Raw genomic sequence first — 19,739 nt, 5'->3', positions numbered from 1 at the left:
TGCACCAAACCAAACCACAGAATTTATTTGAAAGCTATAAAACTAAAGTAGCAAAACATCTATAAAACACGGATTCAGATACACTAATACAACACGTTTGACCTTTTTAATATAATAATTTATATAAAGAGATTTCTAATTTTAATATAATCATTTGTAACAAATAGCTAATAACTAGTATTACATAGTACATTATCAAATAAGATGTAAAATAAACAAGCAATTTGATCTATATATCAAAAGAAATTTAACCAATCTGACATGATTTTCTAATATATATGACAAAATAAATAAGCAAAACTAAATCTTTTAGAAACCTTCCAAATCCGACAAAAAATGAAAGGTAATTTGATTTGACTTACTTTTAAAGGCATCTCAAAAGTATTCCAAAACATTAATTTTCTTTTTATAAATTTAAATACTTTAAGGAAGTATCCGATACTTATTCAAACATATCCAATGAATATCATATCCAATACGGATACAGCGTGAATATAATAAAAGTATCTGTGTTTCCTAGTTAGATATTTGATAAATGAGAAAAAGAATATAGTTTACAACAGCCACGAGAATGCAACTTAATGTAATAAGCAGTTGAAGATGGACAAAATCCAACTGAAATGAACTCAAAAGAAGACATGAGTTGGGAAGACAACACACGTATATGTATGGGGATGGTCTCCCAGTGGTATCTAATCATAGAAGAAAAAATTAGAGTTGTCTGCAATTGTTATACAATATAGAAACAATCTGTGTTGCCTTTTATCCGATATGGCAATAGTTCTTCGAAACCGGTGACATGGATAGAATGCATACTTGACAGAGAAAACCTGGAAGATGTGTGACTGCATCAGAGAAAGATAAGCTTTCATTCAACGGGACAAGGGCAAGATTCCCCACTGGTGCAAGAACCCTTGACCAGTGGTCACTTCTAGGACCAGAAGGGCTAGCACAGCCAACATCGCAGCCCTTCCGTTCCAGGTTTCTGCACTTTTGGTCCAGCCCCATTGCCACACTATTACCGGAGGTGGCAGCTCACCACGTTTGGAATCGTATGCTGCCAGTAGCTCTTCAACACTCCCGAGCGGAACAAGTGACTGCAGAAACCAGACTGCAAATTAGTATACATTCTATAGCAAATCCATCTAGTTAGATTTTGTACCCACAAAAAGAGAAAAGGTACTAAGAGATGGATGCAAAGGAGCAAAACTATTGATAGATGGATACAAAAGGGCAAAAGTATTGGAGATATTGATAGAAGAAATTCACAAATAGAACCCAAACTACTTTCTATGTGTCAATTGTCTTTCACTTGTCCACTTGTCTATCTTTTCTCTTCCTGTTCTGACAATGCAGACCAATATATATATATATATTATAAATTCTTAATCATTTATCTTTCACCTAACAAACATTGGTAAATCAAGAAATGCAGTTAAATTACAATAAAAGTTATAGTCTCTGTTAATTAGCTCATGAAAAATAAATGGTTAACAGCCAAATCGTGCTTTAGGCAGGGTTGATGACATTTCAACAGTAATTACCTGACGGGCCTCAAGATTGGAAACTGCCATTGCACCTACATAAGGAAGGCTCTCAATAACAGCATCAGCAAGATCTGAAATGAATGTGGGCTCACATCCTAAAGCAGGAACTCGACCCCAGTTCTCAATGCCAGATGATAGAGCCAACTCTTTGTATTCCACATCAATTTCTTCTAGAGTTTCAATATGTTCACTGACAAAACTGCACATGCAAGTAATTGGAAATGGTGATACTTTGCTATCTCTTAATAGGTGTTCTATTTGCAAAAAATAATAATATAAATAAGCATTCCTTTAAACTGGACTGGATGAGAAAGAACAAACTCATGTACCTAATGGGAACAGCTAAAAGGCTTTTCACTCCTTTTTGTCCAAGCTCAACTATTGTCTCATCAGTATATGGTCGCAGCCATTCCACAGGTCCAACTCGGCTCTATCAATCCAATAAAAGAATGTAATCTAGAAACATAGCATTCATAAAATAAAATAAAATAAAAAACATGGGAATTGGAGCAAAACTATGATGGTTTGTAATGACAACATATAATTGGATCACAAGAACAAAGAGTCAAGGATAGAAACATTGATTTGCAAGACCAGTAGTTACTCTTTCTGAGAAGACATGCGGTCTTGCTAATGTAACAAAATAAGTAGAAAACTGTGTGCATCCATCTCTTGTTGTCAACTTGTCATCCAAGAGACACTGTCTTGAAGAGTTAGGATTTTTACAGCAAGTGTACATAGAAGAGCTGTAAAAGCAAGATACAAGCTATATTTAGCTTTTGACTTCTTGTCGTGTTCAGGAATAAACATGCATAACCATATAGGAGCAGCATATGGACTTTATTTTCTCAATTCTGTGTAATGCTCAGAATTTCACCACCTTGGTCCTTTGCGTTCAAATCTCAAGTTATGAGTGTTTATTAGACACTCAACATCATTAACCATATGATGATGATTTAAGGAAACCTAGCTTGCAAAGAAAGGAGCAAAGGTAATAAACTTTATCTGGTGTTCAGTGTCAATTAACATGGTGATGGGCACCGCTAATATAATGCTTGACATCTTGAATAGTCTAATTGTGGTTGATATTACAATCTTATCAATTGGTGTACCTCACATGCCCATCCAATTAGAAAACCGTACAGATGAGCCTGTATTATAATCTTATTTAACAAGACTCAAATGACTGGAGCTCATAGAACAAGTACTCTACATGCTGATTTTGTTGTAGATATGAGAACAGCTGCAGAAAGAACTTTTGACAGGAGAACTATTCCAAAAAAATTTCTCCATTATTCAAGGTAGGTCAGTAAATTAGATGTGCTGCATGAATCAATTTTCCTTCAGATATATTTTGGTTAATATCCTCTATAAAGTAGATAATTCTAATGATAACAGATCATACAATGTGATTTACCTGGTAAGCAAGGGTACATGGATTTGTGATTCCCCTCTGTTCTAGTTCTTCCATAATCAGATCTACACACTCCTCCATCTCTGCTTTGTAGGGATCCCCAGCTTCCTCCACATATGCTAGTGGAACTCCATGAGCACTAAAAAATATCATGACCTGCATTTCAAATTGTAAATTAAGACTCACAAAAAACTAACAAAGGAGGCCTTCAAGCAACTAGCTTTATGGGCAAAAGGATGCATCATATGTTTAGAGGCTTCTAGGTCCTAAAAGCTTCAAATAACCATGCCAACACTGGTGACATTAAAAGTTAAGGTCATCCCATCCATCTACTTTCTCACACATGAGGATAACCAATTAAGCAAAGGCATGTCATCACATCTATGTGATATATGACATCTCAGACTTTTATCATTTTTCCTCCAATGCAAGTCTACAAACCAGATCATAAAGCGGCAACTTCAATTTTCTTTCCTATTCAATTGAGCAAGATCATATGAACAAATCTGTTATCTAGTAGGAATATCTATAAACCAATTATTTGAAGCATAACCCATGTACATGACACCCCATGTTAACGATCATAAAGGAGAAGGAACACAAAGCATAAAAGCAAAGAAAAAGAAGAATGCAGAGAACAAAGAACAAAGAAAGCTAATTAACTAAAATTAATTGGCAACATAACATGCCAAGATTCTAATAGTAGGTGAACCACTCATCCATAAGGTCCTTCCAGTCTCAACCTTCAAAAATGACATCAAATGGACAACTGAAACTAAGAAAGTGAGTGATGCCAACAATTAATATTTGATAGATAGTTCTCTTAGAGAAAGCTATGGATACTACTACTACATTATATGCATCTTAGTGGTGTTACATGGCCAAAAACTAGATATAGCCGAACGAAGCAAAGAGGTTGCTAATATGAGTACCATAAAAGTAAGTTAAGCACGTGGAGAAAGTTCTTACCTTCTGAGGGGTTGCAAATTTGGACAATTCTTTTTCAATTAAAGTTGCCATGGACTTGATGTACCCTTCACGTTGGTACCACGAAGGTATGACTGTGTGTTGCATGTTAACCAAATAGGCATCCTCCCTAGAGAACTGATTTAACATTACGAAAAATGTTTTTGGCAGAAGCATCATAGAAACTAGCATATAAATGTCGGATTTTACCTGAATATACTTTCTAAAAGACGAAGACTTGACCCGCTGGTTGATATGGAAAACTGAGGATAAAGGGGAAGCACAACAAGCTTTGTGATTCCATCCTGTTTAATCTGGATGAATACCAAAGGGAAAAAATGCAAACAGAATTTAGTAATCAGAATACAGGCTAGAATAACACCATATATTTCTCTCAACAGAACACTTTCTGATTATGCATCTACAAATTTAAGATTTACTGAAGTTGCAGAAGAGAAATTAGATATGCAAAATCATCAACTAACAGAGCACATATTCATGTATTACAATTAATATATCAAAATAAGGAACCTTGCTTAGTTTTAGAAGCAGGTCAGCAGGAACTTTGAGATTAAAAAAAGGAATACATTTTTCCATTGTCACATACTCACATGAGTGAGAAACCATATAGGACATGCTTCTGACTTCTCTAATATAAGGATAAAAGCTCCTATACAGAAAGTAACAGATTCAGAGATGAATCTGGAGCTAAAGCCACATCCCATGGGGATAAAATTGAAGATTGTTGTAGTCCACAAAGCACATTGTGGAAGTACAATTATGCAAGTAAATTAACTAGCCACCAGCAAATGACTGCTCTTGCCATTGTGAAACAAAATGCATCACAGTCAACAATGTTAATGTAACTTCATATATGGTTTTACAGTGAGACATGTTGTCAGTAAATAGATTGCCTCACAAATGTATATGTCGCATAGCAAGCATAGATGATTGGTTAAGTACAGATAACCTCAGTGTACTCGACATTCTTTTTCGTATTAACTATAAACTTTAGCAGTTTAGAACTCAAAACATTGCTTAAATTCTGGTCTTTAGTGAACATCTTTTCAACTATTAGCTATTATCCTTAGCAGCTTCAGAGAATCAATAACTGTTTCAAGATTCAGGCTATAACCACAAAAAAAAAATCCCCTTCTTTTTTAGTCATAGCTGCTAAGGAAGAGAGTAGCAATAAATATCTAAATTTAAAAACTTCAGCAAGCCATACTATTACATATATTCAAGGTTCATAACCAGCAACCAGGCCTACAGTTGAAGCAAAAGCATTCTATAGGAACAATTCTAATAACAAGAACACAGAAGTCAGTATTTTAGTAGTTATTTAGCTGAAAAGGATATACAAACTATAAGTATATTCTAAGGTCAAATACATTACATATGAGTACTACATCAAGACATTTACCTAGATCAAACAACCTCTATCAATGAAAAATGATAACTATGGAGCATAAAAGCACAATATGGCAAAGCAGAACGATCCAACTTAACTCAGCTACAACAAACCTAAATAAGTAAAACAGAAATATAACTTGTAAACTCACAACTTTCAAGATAAAGCTATTAGAAATGCACATTTGATATACATAATCAGAGGAGAAGAGAAAGAATAAGGAAGAAACTGACATACCTTTCTCGCTAAGAATATCTCATTAGATTATCTGACAAGAAAATGCTTTGATAAAAAGCTTAATCAACTGTTTATATATGCAATTCCAATTTGGAGAATTACTAGTTTTATGTTCTTACTTGTCTTCCTTTTACTTACCTTGTTTTATTGATAGCTTACGTCTAAAAATTGTGATTTGCAACTATCAATAAACCGCATTCGGCACAATTCTAGCGACCTTAGAACTTGAAGCACAGATAAACAGTTCAGTTGGATCACAAAGAGAAATATTTATTACTTTCTGGTTCAACAATATCATAACTTATATAAGATAGTGAATTATGGAGAATGCATAACCAAATTTTGAATGATCACAAATATCACAACAGAGGAAGCCAATACTGAAATTGTAAATCTTACTAATACAATATCATCTATTAGTTTATAACTTTTTCTCTTTGTTGAGGACCATCTGGCTACACCCTTAGTAAGCACAATGTCTAGAGCATAGAAGGACGAGCCTTAAAGCTGCTATGCTGCTATTTGGACTAAAAGAAAGTGTTAGGTAAATATGGAGTGAATGGCCCACCTGTTCTATAGCTTCTTCAGTGAATGGATGCCAATATCGCATTCCAACAAAAACCTTTGCAGGGATATTTTTGTCGGACAGGGCCTTCCTCAACTCTTCCGCCTAAATAAATTCAATAAAAATATCATCATTAATGGTTATGTCCCTTGGCATTTTGGGACCAATTGAAAACACTCTACTAAGTGGGCAACATATATCAGTATCGATGAATTAATAAAAAAGAATAGAGTAGAATATTTTCCTTAGATGACATCGATCTAATCCAGTTTCACTGTAAGAATGATAGTAGAGACACCATTATTTGCACATAAATGAAAAGCGAAAGCAATAACCATATAACCAAATCAAATTAATTCTGTCTTATCTATGAGCAGACTCTAGGCTCCTCCTTTTAATTCTTTTTCCTATATAAAGCCAATATGTCACAAGCAAAACACTTTGAATCTAACGGTCTCAAATGAGCTTGTTGGCTGATGAGCCTCTTGAGCTTCGCTCATTCTGACTTGGTTTCAGCTGGAGCACAAATTTGGGAACTATTTGTGAGGACCACTATGAGGACTATTTGTTTCTTTGTCTTACAATGTGTTCTCCCTGCAGCATGTAACCACAAGACTACTATTGCAAGTTTGCAAGTGCGATTTATGGGGTAATGTTTAGGAGAAGTGTCTTGCTACTTGGTCAAACAGATATAGACACAAGTTAAGCATATGCCTAAATTATAGTAAAGTTGAAAAGTACACCTTCAATCATATTTTAAATTTCCGTAAGCAGCGGATCAATTTAGTCTTTAGTCCTGTATCATTACATATAAGTAAACAGATCCTACCTGAGATACTATTTACTGGCTGGCAGCCTGATAACCAAATAATCAACAAACTTACGAAAAAGTAAGAGATAGCATTAAATGTAAAGACCATATCAATGCATGAGGAGTGAGCAAAAAGGAGAGATTAAGAAAAGCACTTGTGGTGCTTTCTCTAGCACCAAGGCTTATATGTCATGTTCAAATACTGAAAGTCCAGAATCTGAATGATTGCAATTGCAAGTGAAACTAGATTGGATGTTACTTCTACTTCTACAATACTAAGCAAATGCAAAGGAACCAAGAGTACTAATTGGAGTTCTAAGCCATTAGATGTACCTGTTTTAAATGATTCCGGAAATCTATAGGAAAAAAATTTATAACTCAACAATCTTCTTTACCATGAGACTACTAAAACTAATAATGCTGACTCCTAAACATTAAACTAAAATAAACAAAGCATACTTGTGAATCAGTTATTTGGCGAAGAGGAGAACCACCACCAATTGATGCATAACCTTCTTTGCTCTTTGGGGCTCTAACAACAGATATGAACTGCGCCAATGGCTTCTGAAGAAACCGGAACATTTTGGGAAGCCGGATGATGTCCTGTTATTCATGCATCATTAATAAGTTATAAAGAAGACCTGCATACTTGAAAAGTTGCTAATAGCTTTCCAGATCCAGAGGGTAAATAAATAAGCTAAATGAGCAAAGTTATGTGAAAATAATCAATCAAGATCTGGACCATAGAAGAAAATATTTTTCTATTTTTGCACAACAATGCATTAGCCAGAAGGGTGTTGCAAACTTAGAGGATCCATTTATAAATCTTTCTCAAAATTCAGTGGATTTTATGCTGATGCTCAAGCTGGTGAGACATATTTGGGACAAGCTTTTGAAGTTGAGGGATTGAAACTTTGAATACTAGAGGGAATAGAAGGCAACAAAATTTGCTCAACATACCAAAATGTAAAGTTCTAACATCAATACACCAAACAGGAATAAAACTGAATAGCTTTTCTTTTTGAATTAATAAACAATGAAATAAGCATGAAGGTATAGTTTCCATATGAAAAATGCATCTTAAGATTAAGCATACATTAAACCATTATTTACACCAGTAAACACAATATGCACAGTTACCTCCTACAAGTACTTAATCTCAACTTAAATGATTTCAAGAGTCAGGCCAAAGGTCTCCTCTAAAATTATTAGCGGAAACTAAGTTTCAAAGAAAACCAAGATTCAAGTGCACAGAAACTGCGAGCATTGCTGAAAGTTCTAAGTCGCATGCAAGGAAGAGAGGAGAAATAATCTTCATTTACCGGATCAGCAAAAAGATTAAATAAGAAAGGCTGCACATCATCAAGAGTCTCTGGACCTCCAAGATTTAATAACAAAACACCAACTTTTTCATCGCCAACAAGAAGGGTGTTTGATGCTGATTGTGAATTGGAAGTAAGAACTGCCTCAGAAGAAGATGAGTATCTTTCAAATGGAGCCCTATAATCAGGGAAAGGTTGATTAAACCACCGCTGGCAATATTTAGAGACTAGAGAGCTCTTTCGATGGTGTTGTCTACTGTAAGCTTCCATCTGGCCGCCGAGAGAATTATTACATGTTTGGAATGAGCATTTTGGTGGCAGAATAACTCTGTCATACACAAAATGGAACAGTTGATAGTTATGAAATTGGGACGACAAAGTTCATTGCCATGTTCTACAACCATAAAGTATTGCTTAGTAGCGATACATATGTGTTCTTATTAAACAAATATTTACATAAAAGGGCCTATAAAAGAGAGTAATGCTACATTGTGAAATAACAACAACGTTCATTCAATTGAGGTACTAAAATCTGCCGTAATATATCTCAACCACTTACATTGAAGACTGAAGGTTACACCATTATAAATATTAAAAAAAAAAAAAGAGCTAGAAGCAACAAAAAAAGTTGTATATATTAGGATAGCAAGATGAGAGGAGTCGGGGAAAAAAAATTCAGCTGATTAAAATAATCAATTAAACTATTAGACTCGTTCATTAAAAAAAGAAAATTCCAAACATTAAAATAGCTCAGCTGATGCAGGAACTACACGACCAAGGTCATCCCCAAGCTAATGAAACAATCTTTACCTCGCCGGCGAAGATTTCGGCAAGGCCAAACTGGAAGAAGACCCACCGAGCTCGGAATTGCCCATCTCAATCGCACCCCTCGTACTCGCCTGGTGAGACGAGGACAACCTCTCCCCTAAAACCCACAAAGATCGAAAGGAAGCCCATTCACATTTCTTCGCATCCATATCGCAATCCAAACAGAAGGGAAGGGTTAGAAGGCATCTTACACTGAGAGGCGGGAGAAGGGAGGGAAAGCGCCAAGACCTCGATCCCCATTTCCGATGCCCTAGAAAGAAAACAAGTTGGAGATGGGAGGGAGGAAGGAAGGGAGGGGCGGCTAAGGCTAAGAAGGCTAAGAAGGCTAAGGCTAAGGCTTTCTCAATACTCGCTCACACTATGGCAACAATAAAAGCTGGGGAGATGAAAAATAAAAGAGGAAAAATAAAATAATCCGAAATGGTTGGTGTGTGACTTTCCTCGGCGCGACCCCTTCCACGATTATGTGAACGAAACGCGCAGTGATGGTAACGCCCGGTGATCGTAGGTTTACGCTCACCTCTCGGATAGTGTAGTACTATCACTGTACGATCGGCCGCCATACCGTTGGGTTATTTTAACTCAGTGGTCAAATTGGCTTGGATATAATAACCCTAGATACCTAATTTTATAAATTACACCCTATATTTTATTTAGTCTTTAATTCACACGCAGTTTTAAGATTCTTATAACCCGACTATATTTTTTTCTATAATTCTTATTTAATACCATCGGTTAGTTTAAATAGTAGGTGCAAAGTAATATTTTATTATAATATATAAAATAATTTATAAATATCTAAATTACCTAAGCCTTCTTATAGATGAGGGGTAAAGAAGAGAAAAACTAATGGTGAGGAATTAGTTAAAATAATATCGAGATGTTAAACAAGAATTATAGAAAGAAAGCATGGTCGAGTTATAAAATCGTCAATGACACAGAATATGAATTATAAAATAGATAAAATATATGATATAATTTGTAAAATATCCTAGTTACTATTTATCTTAATTCAGAGAGTCTAATATAAAATGAAATTTTGTGATAAACTAACTTTTTTATAACCTGATAATAAATATACTTTAGTTATAATATAAAATGCTGATAAGTTTAGCATAACATCACTTGAAGGATCCGTATAAAATCAGGCTACACTTTTATTATAAAAAAAGAAGAAATTTGTATATAAAACCCTACGTTGTTTACACCCTATATTTTTATTATTTATAAATTGACTAGTATGATTTAGTGAATATGTGTAGAAAAATATCCTGCGTTAAATTTGAACTAATACCGTAAGAATATTCTGTTAATTAAAAATATTTTATTTCTAAAATAACTAAAATAGCTTTATATCTAAAATAACTAAAATGTCCTTAGTTTGACTTGTTTGATCATAATTTTTTTTAGTATAATTAACTTAATTCAGAAAATTGGTTAAATTTAACTAACTGATTTGACGGCAGAGTTTTTTTTATACATATTAGCTAAATTATAAGGCTGGATTTATAATAACAAAAATATTGAGTGTAAACTATAATTTTATTAAAAGATAGATAGGGTGTTATACGCAAATTTTTCTAGAAATTTTTTTTACTGAGTCCATTAAATTTTAGAATTTAAATCATTCACTATTTCTATATCCTCTGTGAAATAAAATGCAATCGACAAACAGTTGATGGTTTAAGTGAAAAGAGAGCGTGCATGGAATATTTTATATGGTTATATGTGTATTAAGAGATACATATTTAGAAACAAATAGCTTATTTAGTTGATTATATTTATTAAACACATATTTTGTTAGTTGTATTTTATAATAATATATTTAGTAAATAAGTGTTTAATTAAGGAGAATAAAAGAGATGAGAAGAAATATGAGTTAGTTAGATCGGATTCATATTCGGATATGATTTTATATAAGTTAGTTGGGTTCGGATCCGAATAACGGATATCCGTTAACCCGGTTAAATGTAAACAACTAAACCTACCGGTGCATCAGCCGCCTCCTATCTTCCTATTCACCGTCTTCCTCCTCTCGACGCCGGTAGCCTCTACAACACCTCCTCCCCTCCCCTCCCCCTCTACCACCACCTCCTCTCCTCTCTTCTCTTCTCTTCTCTTCTCATTGCGATCATTGTGTAATGGTAGAAAAAGATAGGCTCTGGCCTGGAACCCGGTGAGTTGGAGCACCTCCGACCTTCCCGCTTTCTCTCCTTCACCTTCCCCAGCCCACTCCCCGATCCACTACCCACTACCCTATCTTCACCTCAAGTCCCCGATTGTAAGTGGATCTTTCTATCAATACATAAAATTTGTTAGTCAGTTTGTCTATAGTTCATATGTAATAGATGAGATATCGATTAAGGTTCTTCTTCTTCTTGTCGGTGATCAGAGAACTCTTTAATTTCTACCCTGCTTTTTAAAGATTGTTCAGTTTGTCTAGAGATTCAGATGCTAATTTTAGGGCATGGCTGTCTTCTCTATGTTTTTAGGGAAACGGTCCTCCTTCTGAGATTATAGATATTGCTTAATATGCATTCTTTCTGGATAGTTGGGTATTTTTATTCCTCTGTAACTTTGGGATATTGATATTTTTTTGAACTTGTGTTAATTTAATTTGTTGAAGTTAATGTGAACTCTATGTCTAGACTTTTTATTTGAACTTGTGTTAATTTAATTTCTTGATATTGTTCCTTGTGTGGTATAATTTTGTTAATAATGTTATATTATGTATAATGTATTATTTTCTTCTAATTTTTTGTTGCTTGCATTCTTTATGCACATCCTAGCTGATTTTGAAATATTGATCAAGAATGATGCCACTGTGCAACTGGACAAATTTAATGAGGTTACTAGATCCAACTATGGCTGTGCCACAAGCACGGACCGTGCCGACCACTGGCCGGCACGACACGTGCCGTAATAGAATGAGAAAAAGAGATACTCACCTTTGCCATTGTAGTCGCCGTCGCCATCGCTTGCCGATCGCCGCCCGTTTCATGCCCTAGCCCCCGAGAGAGGAGAGATCGAGAGAGAGAGACCGAGAGAGAGAGAGAGAGATCGAGAGAGAGACCCAGAAAAATCATTTAGATAGTGAATATTAATATTGTTACTAATGATGTGTTCTCTATTATTTGTAGAAATTAATTTTACTAACTTTATATGTATTTGACATGCAAGAAATTATTTTTGTGAAACTCTTAATTTTTTGTGTTAATTTTGTCCAAAAGAAATGTCATAAATAATTTAAGATTTAATATGTATCTATTTAAGATCTGATATGCATTCATTTAACATCCAATTCTTATCCGAAAACTATCCGATTTATATTTAAAAATTGTTCATATTCATTTAGTTAGGATGTGGTTTTAAAATTTGTTATCCGCCCAATATCCGTATCCGGACCAAAATATAGATCCGATATGGGTTGAACACTATCCGATCCGTATCCGTTATGTTTTCACCCCTACATCGAGCACATACACTTGCAAATATAAGTTAATACTTTAATCATACATCAAATTGCAGTATATAATCATCACAACCTACCTCAATTATTAAATGGATAATGCTGATGATTTGTGTATCATTTATGACCATAACCTATATTAGTAGGTTATTAGTAGACAACACTCTGGTCTTGACAAAATATTCTTATAATTGATATGTCATCTTTTAGTAGTGTTCACCTAATCTAGGTTTGGGATACTACAGGGAGTGCAATGCAAATTCATCAAAATTGTAGGGTGTTAAATGCAAAATTGCAAATATCCCTAATGCAGAAAAGAATTTGATTTGTATTGTTTCCTTTTCTACTCTGCTCTCCTGCAAAGATTTTCGAAGAGAAGAGTGAAACTACAGCGTGAATGAGGTGGTGGTAGAAGAGGGTCTCCCTTTTCCTTCCTTGATGGTTCAGAACATGAGGGATTTAACACTTGAGAAGAGGCAGCATGTCTATCTTGGATCTGTTGATTGCTCAGCAATGGAGTGTTAAGTGGTAGAATTTTTTTTTTCTTTCTCTTTCAACTTTCCTTCACTGTGAGATGTTAGGAGTGTACAAGGGGAGGGGAACTGTCATAATGCGACTGTAGAGCAAAAAGGTTTCCTTAGTGATGTTGTGGAAAGATTCAACCTTAGTGCCCAATAGATGTTTGTTGAATTTCCTCATCAAAGTCTAATAGTTAAAAGGACAAATTTCGTCTTGGTTGTGAAGGCTATTATTTGGTCGGCTTCACTTTCCGTTAGATTGTTGAAAAAATTGGAACAATGAGATCTAATTAGCAGTACATTATAGAAATTAAAACACCAACTGGAAAGGGAAACCTATGATATCAAATAACATAACATATAATCTAGAACCAATATGTCATAAGCCCAAGCTTTGAAAGGTGTACATTGCGAAACTTAAGGTTTGAAGAAAAATCATGCATGAATATGAATCTAGAGACTTAAACTTTTAAATTACTTTATAAGACTACTGCATGAAGTTCTATCTCAGTTGGTACTTTGTATTCTTTTCCTCTCTTTCTCATCTTTAATATTTCATCATGATGCAAGTTTTCACTTCATAATCTTGTTTTAGTATTGCAGTTTACTGTCTTAATTAAAAAAATGGCTGTCGAAGATTACAATTTACAAGTTAAACTTGAGTCATAAATGCGTATTTACGGAGTAACATATTTTTACCTTTCCTTTCTGTTTCAGAAAATTTACTCACATTTACAAAAATTACAAACAACTTGGATGAGGGATGCTGCTGGAAAAGCCCTTGATGCAGTATATTTTTTGTAGAACAAAGAAAATCCAAATTCAAGTCAAATGTCTAGCCCCTTTCAGCTCACGAAGGAGAATTTTTCACAGAGAAGAGACAAAAGATTTGCAGGAAGATGACGGGCAAGATGAGGAAATCCCATATGTTGATATTCCTAGGCCTGGAAGGAAATGGGAGAGAAAACCATATCCGACACCCATGAAGATTCTGATCCAGAGGGCTAAGGAAGAGAAGCAAATCAGGCAGGAAAATCCATGTAGAGTCCTTGTGCATGCTCCTGAGAATGGCCTCCTTGTATCCCACCTCATTGAGGTAGCCCACCAAGTCTACACTGCAAGAGAGACACTGCTTCGCGGTCTTGCCAAACTTGTTGATGGTGATACTGCTATCCCTGTGAAAAGATGCAAGTAAATCTCTCCATCTCTCGCATCTTCCTCTAGAGCATTCCTCATTTTTTTTCAAAGTTGTGAATATTGTAATTGTGGGTTAAAGTGAAAATTAGATTGTGTGAATAACAATACTTGTATCTCCAGGTTTTGTTCAGAAGTGCACATTGGTCACATTGGCCATGAGATAAGGACCTGTGAGGGCCCTAGATGTGGTTCTAGGAATTCTACCCATGTGTGGAGGATAGGAGGAATAAGAGATGTTGTTGGTTTTCCATATTGCTACCACCTCCTTGATAGAGTTGGAAAGCCGAGAGTTGGACACAAGGAAAGGTTTGGTGTTCAGAGGCTTCCAGCGGTAGTTGAGCTATGCATCCAAGCCGGTGTGGATCTTAAACGATACCCAACTAAAAGAAGAACGAGGCCTGTTTATTCAATTGAAGGAAGAATTGTAGACTTTGAGTCTGAAGCAGAAGAAAATATGACCGCTGAAAGAACTTTTGACCCAGTACATTCATCTTTGCCAGTCAGCTCCAATGATGAAAAAGAAGTCACGGTGAGTGAACTAAGTTCCAGAACATTGCAGTCCTGGCTTGATATGCGCGCAGGAGCTATGAAGCTAATGGAGAATTATAGTGTATGGACCTGTGGCTACTGCCCTGCAGTCCAGGTGGGGCCTAAGGGACACAAGGTGAGGTTGTGTAAAGCTACGAAGCACCAATTCCGTGATGGTTTGCATGCATGGCAAGAAGCAACTATTGATGATTTGATCAAACCAAATTATGTCTGGCATGTGAGGGATGTTACTAGCCCCCTGCTGGACAATGACCTGAAGAGGTACTATGGAAAGGCTCCAGCAATTGTTGAGCTCTGTGTGCAGGCTGGTGCGCAGGTGCCAAAACAATACATAAGTATGATGAGATTGGATGTGGTACCTCCTGATCGTGATGAGTATGATATGGTTGCTTGAGCTCCATAGCAGATTGTATTTCATTGGCTATATCTGTTTCAGTGATCACAGGAAAAGAAATAATAAATGCATCAGCTCGAAGAACAAGATAATAAAATGCTCAGGTTCTCTTTAGTGTTCGTAGGGAACCATTCAGAAGACGAAATCAGAGTATTGTGATTGAAGCTATCACGCAAGTGGTGATGCTACATTCCATGTACGTACATGCTCCATAATAGCAGACACCTCAAATGCCAAAAATTGGAGAAAGAACTCCCAAGGTAGTTTGTAGATTGTATATTGTCTAAGGAAACATGAAAACCATACCTGGTTGTTTCATGAACGACTGTATCTGATTGGTTTCATACAGTATCTGATTGTATATTACCATATTATTTAAAGAACTTCCATTTCTGCGAAACTATTTATCTAGGATTGGTGAACAAAAGGATATTTTTCACTCCTTTAATTGTGTGAATCATTTTGGGATTAGCAACATTTAGGTACAACAGTATGATGTGGATGCTATGTGGTATTTAGGAGCCACTCCTCACAATTATACCTGACATTAATTATTCATTTTAACCAATGAGGTCTGTTAGCTTCAACCAGCACAAAGTAAACCGAATGGCATACAATTTTATCCCTTATATTTAAACACTATCCAATATAAATCCTTTCAGAGTCGATCATTTATTTTATATTATGAGATTAAACGTCACATGCTGCTTCCCACAATCGCACACACTTCTTAAGCACTCCACTCCTACTAATCATACAATTCATGCAGAGTATCCCTTAATTTAAAACTCTAAACTAGACCTAAAAAATAGACAACAAAAGCATGTAATGTAATGCATTATAACCCCATGTTAGAATCCTCAGCCACTGCCTTAGCTTCCAAACAACCAAGCAAGAGAACCAACTAGAGGAGCATTGATATATGTGGCAGGCTCTGATCGACTGTAGTCCGTCCGATCATCAGGAAATGCATCATTTTGATCCGGCCCACCAACCACTGCACCTATTAGGATGTTAGGGTTAGGGTTACTGGATGTGTAGTAAGATTGGAAACCAGCTTGGCAACCAATGGGGCTTGAATGGCTTGCCATGGAGGGTAGGGAAGAGCCTCTGTGGTGTATCCTCTTTGGATAGTTTGTGCCAAATCCCACCATGTAGGATAACTTTAGAGGGTTTACTCCCAAGATGTAGTCCACCTGAAATTGTATTTAATTTGGAAGCACAAGTTAGCATTAATGTGTGTTTTGGGTAAGAATTCATCATTGTTTTAAGCTAAGTAGAAATTTTTAACTATTTGAGCACTATCACATTAGCGGAAAAAAAATTATAGTTTACATCTCTACATTTTATTTATATTGTCATAAAAATACTCTGCTGTAGTTCACCTAATCACCTAGCCTAGAGTTACTACATATATGAGCTAATTTCATTATACATATATCTAATAACCAAAACAGCCTTAATCTTAAGTTCAATAATATGTTATCTCATAAGTAAATTACATAACTCCCTATTTTCTCTCTATGAGAAATTTATATCACAACCTTTAATCCTCAAATTCTACTGTGTGTAAATCTCTCATTACCTGTTTCTTGGCCCAGGCTTTCAGTGTTTTATGTGTCACCAAGATGTTCTGGCACTGGAAAGTATGGTTGGAGGAGGCCATGTACTTAGCATAAGTAGTGAACAAGAAACTTGTGGAAGTTACATGCTGGAGATTGGAAGAACTCTGCTTGTACATAAGACCACCTGGATCAAAGCAAAGAAGTTTAATTATAGAGCTTTACTTTGTGTAAATAGAATATATTTGACAATGAAGCGCAGTTTCAATGCATAGAGATCGGTGCGGGTTTACCCAGATGCATAGTTGGATGCGCATTAACATATCAATTGTACATGATTAGATGACTCTGATTATAATTGAAAAAGTATGCAGGAGGTCGTAAAGAATATGAACGAGAGTGATCAGAGTCATTAGATGCGAGAGAAAGAAGTAATGAAGCCTCTCTAACCTGGTGTATACTGTGTTGTTGAAGAAGGAGAGTTTGGCAAAATTCTGCACATAAAATCCTCAGCCTGGTACATAAAGGGTTCAAAAGACTTGTCTTTGTCCACCAAAATTTTCTACAACAAGCATAGCATTAGATATCAATTAAGGAATATATTAGAGCTAAGTTAATTAGTATTTATGCATAATAAAAAAGCAATTACTCTGGATAATAAAACGCGAGCTCCTGCAAACTTGTTGTCCCAGCTAAACATGTCGACTAAGTCATTAGCTCCCAGAGATTTCAGATAATTAAGGTAATAAGCATTGTTGGTAGCTCTAAAAAGCCATGAAGCTCCCCATAATAGTTCATCCTACGTACCATGAGGTTATCCACAAATATTAATTAGCGCCCAAGATAATTAGAGGTTCTTTGCAAGAAAACAGAGATAATTAGAGGTTCTCTGGAAGAAAACGAAGAAGGCACACTTTTTACCAACAGTGTTTATGTTTTTTTATTATAAAAAATAGGAGATTTGATTACAAAAACACACTGTGTTTTTATCATTTGACCACCGCATTTTGGGTTCATCATCAAAAAGTTATCTTTTGTCATGTAATGTAGAAGAATAAAGTGATTTTGATCCAAAAATACAAAGAGATAAGAGTGTGGAAAGTATACATATATATATATATATATACCTTATAACCTGAGTATGAGCAATAGAAAGGGCATGCAGCTCCTCCCAGGTAGTCACTATACTTGCCTTGATACTTGATTGCAAAGTCCATCACATTCCTGGCCACTGATAATAATAGCTTGGAATACTTTGGGTCTGCAGATCTGAACACAAGGGAGGCGGCCGCCAGCCCCGCCGCTGTCTCTCCGGCCACGTCTGACCCTGGATTGGCCGCCGACACCGAGTACACGGTCCGCGGCGTGTCCATGTCCTCCGGGCGCTCCCAGCATTGGTGGTCGGTGTTCGGATCGCCCACGCCGACGTAGAGCTTCCCCGGCGTCCGCGTGGCGGCCTTGAGGAGGTAGTCCGTGGCCCATCGGACCGCCGCCCGGGCCTCCGGTAGCTGCGGCCCGAGGCGCTTCCCGTACTCGATCACGCTCCACGATAGCATCGTCGTCGTGAACGCCATCGGAAACCCGAACTTCACGTTGTCGCCGGCGTCGTAGTAGCCGCCGGTGAGGTCCACCTGAAGATAATTACAACGTATAACTCTACCACCATATCTTTATTTATACGTGTCATTTAGTTTGTATACTATATATATATATATATATTACATTTGCTGCCGAACCATCCGACAGCCCGGAGTGTGTCCTCCATTTGATCTTTTGGCTGGAGGGAAGCCTGCCAGATCTTTGTCCCTGGAAGAACAAAATGGATTTCGCCAAGGCATCGCCATAGTTTGGGTTTCCATCGACATGAACAGTTCCACTACTCGAGAACAAAAGAAAGAAGAAGAAGAAGAAGAAGGAAGAAGGAAGCATAAGCTTCTTTGACGATGATGATGATGATAATGATGATGATGCCATTGGCTTTTGGTGATATGGATCTTCTAATGAATCACCCATGATTTATATAGCATTCTTCTTGGATTAATTATTTCATCCATTATTCCACTTGAATTATAACAAGTACTGCCATGATTTAGTTATGCGTGCCTTCTTCATGTAGCCAAATATTATTGAAACAGTTAGAATAACAAAACTTATGGGCTAACTTTCATGCTCTGGATCACGCAATAGCTGTTAAAATTTAGGAAAATTTATATTTAACACCCTACCGTTTTACGTATTTATAGTTTACATTCTACATTTTTAATATTTATAGATCATATTTTACCAAATATTTGTATCGTTAGATATGTTAGCTGAACTAAACTAAACTTTTAAGTTAATTAAGTTAATTTACAGCGACAATATGCCTAAATAGTGTTAGTGTTAACGATACCGTGTAATAATGCTAATCTCCCTAAACTTTCCCTCAATTTAACTCCGTCATTAGCTTTTGCATTGAGATCTTCTTCTTATCCTAAAGAGGGAATTTATCTCGAGATTTGTTTCTTAATCTTATCCATGGAGGAAAAAACTTGAACATCACTTAAAGGTTTAGATGGGGGAAGAGAAGACTAATTAAGAAGGGGAGGAGGAATAAGGAATTTGATTATCCTGTAAACCTATTCATGTGGTTGGAATAAGCTAATCGAATAATTGTCATCGGAAACCACAAAATCTCACAAAAATTGATTGTTATCCGAACTTGGGATCAAGGACCCGTGAGATTATCGAGCTAGGAAGTTGAATAGTTCAAGTTCTTATTGGGATTATTATATCTTTCAATTGGGCTTGTCACATGTTGTAATCCAATTGGGAAGGAACTATTTTTTTCCCCCAATCAATTCCAAAATTTTTGCATATAAGAACAATATTAATACGAGTTTATATGGGAATTATTGCTATTAATAATGCCAATTTGTTTATATGGTTCATGAGAGAAACACAAATGAT

General features: G+C 36.0%; 3 protein-coding genes across 3 annotated transcripts; 1 reads left to right on the top strand and 2 right to left on the bottom strand.

The window, feature by feature from the left end:
- Positions 1-495: 495 nt before the first annotated feature.
- LOC140795458 (ferrochelatase-2, chloroplastic) lies at positions 496-9,565 on the bottom strand. The gene is made up of 11 exons (XM_073148013.1): positions 9,293-9,565; positions 9,084-9,198; positions 8,274-8,601; positions 7,411-7,554; positions 6,144-6,245; positions 4,138-4,241; positions 3,931-4,057; positions 2,965-3,117; positions 1,877-1,977; positions 1,545-1,746; positions 496-1,097 (listed from the first exon to the last, which is right to left on the bottom strand). Exons 1-11 carry the CDS (start codon positions 9,339-9,341, stop codon positions 873-875), a joined length of 1,650 nt encoding a protein of 549 aa, XP_073004114.1. The 5' UTR covers positions 9,342-9,565; the 3' UTR covers positions 496-872.
- Positions 9,566-11,109: 1,544 nt separating this feature from the next.
- Positions 11,110-15,628, top strand: LOC140794993 (APO protein 3, mitochondrial). The gene is made up of 3 exons (XM_073147349.1): positions 11,110-11,382; positions 13,806-14,279; positions 14,406-15,628. The coding sequence occupies exons 2-3, from the start codon at positions 13,852-13,854 to the stop codon at positions 15,226-15,228; spliced, it is 1,251 nt and encodes a 416-aa protein (XP_073003450.1). The 5' UTR covers positions 11,110-11,382; positions 13,806-13,851; the 3' UTR covers positions 15,229-15,628.
- A 249-nt stretch (positions 15,629-15,877) lies between these two features.
- Positions 15,878-18,774, bottom strand: LOC140794992 (endoglucanase 9). Its single transcript, XM_073147348.1, has 6 exons — positions 18,513-18,774; positions 17,918-18,421; positions 17,440-17,589; positions 17,241-17,352; positions 16,814-16,977; positions 15,878-16,424 (listed from the first exon to the last, which is right to left on the bottom strand). Exons 1-6 carry the CDS (start codon positions 18,762-18,764, stop codon positions 16,101-16,103), a joined length of 1,506 nt encoding a protein of 501 aa, XP_073003449.1. The 5' UTR covers positions 18,765-18,774; the 3' UTR covers positions 15,878-16,100.
- Between the last annotated feature and the right edge of the window lie 965 nt (positions 18,775-19,739).

Source organism: Typha latifolia, chromosome 9 (assembly GCF_019914945.1).
Source record: "Typha latifolia isolate L0001 chromosome 9, TyphaL0001v2, whole genome shotgun sequence".
In the NCBI taxonomy this organism is placed as follows: Eukaryota; Viridiplantae; Streptophyta; class Magnoliopsida; order Poales; family Typhaceae; genus Typha; species Typha latifolia.
Note: the sequence above shows the minus strand (reverse complement) of the source record. Positions and strands in the feature narration are given on the sequence as shown.

Excerpts from the sequence above, each read along its gene's own strand:
- LOC140795458 (XM_073148013.1), bottom strand. The coding sequence starts at position 9,341 with ATGGGGATCGAGGTCTTGGCGCTTTCCCTCCCTTCTCCCGCCTCTCAG. Across the intron at positions 8,602-9,083 it reads CCGAAATCTTCGCCGGCGAG|AGTTATTCTGCCACCAAAAT; the intron begins GTAAAGATTGTT and ends TGTGTATGACAG. Across the intron at positions 4,058-4,137 it reads CTTTTAGAAAGTATATTCAG|GGAGGATGCCTATTTGGTTA; the intron begins GTAAAATCCGAC and ends TCAGTTCTCTAG.
- LOC140794993 (XM_073147349.1), top strand. The coding sequence starts at position 13,852 with ATGCTGCTGGAAAAGCCCTTGATGCAGTATATTTTTTGTAGAACAAAG. Across the intron at positions 14,280-14,405 it reads ATCCCTGTGAAAAGATGCAA|GTTTTGTTCAGAAGTGCACA; the intron begins GTAAATCTCTCC and ends TTGTATCTCCAG.
- LOC140794992 (XM_073147348.1), bottom strand. The coding sequence starts at position 18,764 with ATGGCATCATCATCATTATCATCATCATCATCGTCAAAGAAGCTTATG. Across the intron at positions 18,422-18,512 it reads CGGATGGTTCGGCAGCAAAT|GTGGACCTCACCGGCGGCTA; the intron begins GTAATATATATA and ends AATTATCTTCAG. Across the intron at positions 16,425-16,813 it reads AAGCCTGGGCCAAGAAACAG|GTGGACTACATCTTGGGAGT; the intron begins GTAATGAGAGAT and ends ATACAATTTCAG.